This window comes from Helianthus annuus, chromosome 3, assembly GCF_002127325.2.
Source record: "Helianthus annuus cultivar XRQ/B chromosome 3, HanXRQr2.0-SUNRISE, whole genome shotgun sequence".
Taxonomy (NCBI): Eukaryota; Viridiplantae; Streptophyta; class Magnoliopsida; order Asterales; family Asteraceae; genus Helianthus; species Helianthus annuus.
Window position 1 is genome coordinate 40,003,354 of NC_035435.2, and position 3,452 is coordinate 40,006,805.

Genomic DNA, 3,452 nt, shown 5'->3' on the forward strand with positions numbered 1-3,452 from the left:
GCATGGAGGTATGATTAACCTCATTGTATGATTCACCAAAGCACAAGGTTATCAACAAAAATAATGATAGAAAAATTCTACTAAAGCAACCGGCACCAAAAAAACCAATTGTCCGTTTGAAATGATAAGAAAATATTCAAAATTTAATAACTCTTGGACGTTACGTGTGACAAAGAATGAACATAATCATCCACCTGCTGAATTTATGGAGGGACATCCATTCGCAGAACGTGTATCAGTTAATGAGTTTCAACTGGTTGCAGAGTTGACAAAGAAACATGTGGAGCCAAAAGATATTCTGGGTATTGTAAAGGAGCAGAACAAAAATAATGTCTCTAAGATTAAAACCATATACAATGCACGCGACAAAATCCGAGAGATGAACCATAAAGGGCAAACTCCAATGGAGGTTCTTATATCTCATTTACATGATAATGGTTATACTTTTTTTCCCTCTACTAATAGTTTAACAAATGAGATGGAATCATTATTCTTCGTTCATGAAATATCATATGAGTTATTACGTGCATTTCCACATGTAATGAGTAGGATGTCACATACAAGACAAACAAGTATGATAAGCCTTTTATTGAAATTGTTGGTGTAACTTCTACCAGCAAAACATTTTCCATAGCTTTTGCCTTTATGCATAAAGAAACGGAGGAGAACTACGTTTGGGTATTAAAGCACTTAGAGTCAATACTAGATGAGGGCATGCAACCGCGTATAATAGTTACAGACAGAGAGTACGTTCTCATGAATGCATGCCAGCGAATTTTTCCGCATGCTACTCAATTACTTTGTAGATGGCACATTTCTCAAGCGATATTTAAAAAGTGTCGGCCATGTATCAAATCTCGACATGCATGGGACTCCACAAATTCACAGTGGAGTTCACTAATTGAATATCAGACATTGGTATCATTCAAGAAAAATTATGAGCAACTTCAGTCATTGTTGATTGAATATCCAGGTATTATTATTATTATTATTATTATTATTATTATTATTATTATTATTATTATTATTATTATTATTATTATTATTATTATTATTATTATTATTATTATTATTAATCATCATCATCATCTTACAGGTGTTTTAGATTACCTGGAGGAAACTTGGTTAAAAAAACACAAAGAAATTTTTGTATCCGTTTGGACTGATAAATGCCTACACTTCGGAAATCAGACAACAAATAGAGTTGAGAGCCAACATTCAAAGCTAAAGGCATACTTGAAGACATCGAATTCTACCTTGTATAAGTTTGTTCGTCATATTGATGAAATTGTGGAATCACAAGATACGGAAATTAAAGCAAGTTTTGGGAAAAGTAAAACAGTTCTACAATATCATCACAAAAAACCAATCTTGAAATTATTACATGGTTTTGTTTCCCATGAAGCGTTAGATATAATAACAGAAGAGATCAAGCGAGACCCTTTAGATTGTGGATGTCAACTTCGTAAAAGTTACGGATTACCATGTGCTTGTGAAGCTTTAATGTATTCCGTAGCAGGTCAGTTTTATAATATATCTGGTTGATTACGTTTTTAATAAATATTTTTATTATACTATAACTAAAAATGATTTATATTTATATACAGGTCAATGTATTCCTTTGGATTCGATCGACGTATTTTGGAGGAAACTTGATAAGATACCATTAAAAGACGAGGAAAATGAAAACATTACTTGTGACGTCGAATTGAAAAAGTTTGAACAAGTCTTTAACAACCAGTCCATGCTTGGAAAGAAAATTATGCTACAAAAGCTAAAATTCATAACCGATCCTAGTATACCTTTAATTGAAGAACCTACTGTCAACATAAATCCTCGTGGATGGCCAAGCTTGAAGAAAAAAACAGCAAAAACGTCAAGCTAATCAAAGTAAACCTTCAGATGAAGAACCTACCGTTAAGAAGAATACTTGTGGACGGCCAAGCTTGAAAAAACAACAAGAAAAAAATGAAGCTAATCAAAGTAAACCTTCAGATAAAGAACCTACTATTAAGAAGAATACTCGTGGACGGCCAAGCTTGAAAAAACAACAAGAAAAAAATGGAGCTAATGTAAGTATACATTCAGTCGAAGAACCTATTGTTAAGAAAAACGCTCGTGGACGACCAAGCTTGAAGAAACAACAAAAAAGTCGAGCTGATCCACAATATCCTTGTAAACGTGCTTGTTCAATCACGCCAAATGTTGTTGAATTTAATTTTATGGACGTGAAGACATCACTACTGGGACGTAGTTGTTCAACCAAGTCAGATGTTGTTGAATATAATTTTGTGGACTTGAAACCATCACCATAGAGACATAGTTCTCATGTGAGCAATTTTGACATATTATTGGAAGAAATCCCATCCATCTTTCATCATTACGTCGCATCTATACAAGATGTTGAACCTGATGGAAATTGTGGATTTCGATCAATAGCTCTTTGTTTAGGGCTCAGTGAAGATCAGTGGCCAAAAATCCGAGCTGAATTGGTAGAGGAGTTGTCTCAAGATCAATACAAGAAAGTGTTTAGTAGAGATTACAATGAAATGTATCAGTCTATATATTTTGAAGGAATGAGTTGTGCACCAGGAACAAAATGGATGATTATGCCTGATATTGCTGTCTTGATTGCAAACCGGTTTGGCGTTGTCGTTCATTTCTTGAGCAAAAAGGGTTCCAGCACTTGCTTCCCGCTTTGGAAAGGCCATGAATACTTTCAAGACCATCGAGCAGTTACTATCGCACACGTGCATGGTAACCATTTTGTCATGGTGCGATTAGAAGGTGAGTACCCAATGCCGCCTACTATTGGACTATGGAATCAATATAAACATTCGTATGCAATTTCATGGAACTCGAAGTATAAGTGGCATCTAGATTTCTTTACTAGTTCTGTTTCTCGTTCTTCAAAGGTCGTGATAGATGAGTAGAGAATTTATTATCACTATAAGACTATTGACATGAATCTTTAACTTTTTTATTAATACACTATTCATTTTCATTCGTTATATTAGTATTTTTTTTATGGTTCATTGTGCTATTATTTGTGTGAAATTATTAAACAGTACTTTAATATAAATATTAGAATTGGTGAATTAAACGAATTTATATTTTCTTCGTTGTAAAAATCATTTGAATAAAGACTAACTAAAGAATTTAATAAAAGTCAAAGTTTATGATCAACTAATGATTTTTTTTAAATTTAATAAAAAACAACCAGTGGTTAAAGCAAGAGGGGTACGTTTATTCAACCCCTTTTATAAATGTTTGCCTAAAACAGCTCATGCCTTTTATCTAAAAAAACCACTTTACATTCGTAATGTTTGCCGTTCAAAAAAATTCATAATGTTTGTTTATTTATTGTTTAAATTTTAAAGTTGATATGGAATAAAAGGTAATTGATGTGGTGACCTACAATTACGCACAGTCACTTATCATTTTATTGTATG

The 3,452-nt window shown here is 32.9% G+C and overlaps 1 protein-coding gene across 1 annotated transcript; it reads left to right on the forward strand.

The window, feature by feature from the left end:
- The first annotated feature begins 205 nt into the window (after positions 1-205).
- LOC110931573 lies at positions 206-2,933 on the forward strand. The gene is made up of 5 exons (XM_022174958.1): positions 206-437; positions 1,406-1,519; positions 1,608-1,796; positions 1,903-2,072; positions 2,316-2,933. The coding sequence occupies exons 1-5, from the start codon at positions 206-208 to the stop codon at positions 2,931-2,933; spliced, it is 1,323 nt and encodes a 440-aa protein (XP_022030650.1).
- Positions 2,934-3,452: the final 519 nt, after the last annotated feature.

Coding starts and splice junctions, on each gene's coding strand:
- LOC110931573 (XM_022174958.1), top strand. CDS start 206: ATGGAGGGACATCCATTCGCAGAACGTGTATCAGTTAATGAGTTTCAA. Junction 1,797..1,902: donor AAAATTCATAACCGATCCTA/GTATACCTTTAA, acceptor GTAAACCTTCAG/ATGAAGAACCTACCGTTAAG. Junction 2,073..2,315: donor AAGAAAAAAATGGAGCTAAT/GTAAGTATACAT, acceptor CCATCACCATAG/AGACATAGTTCTCATGTGAG.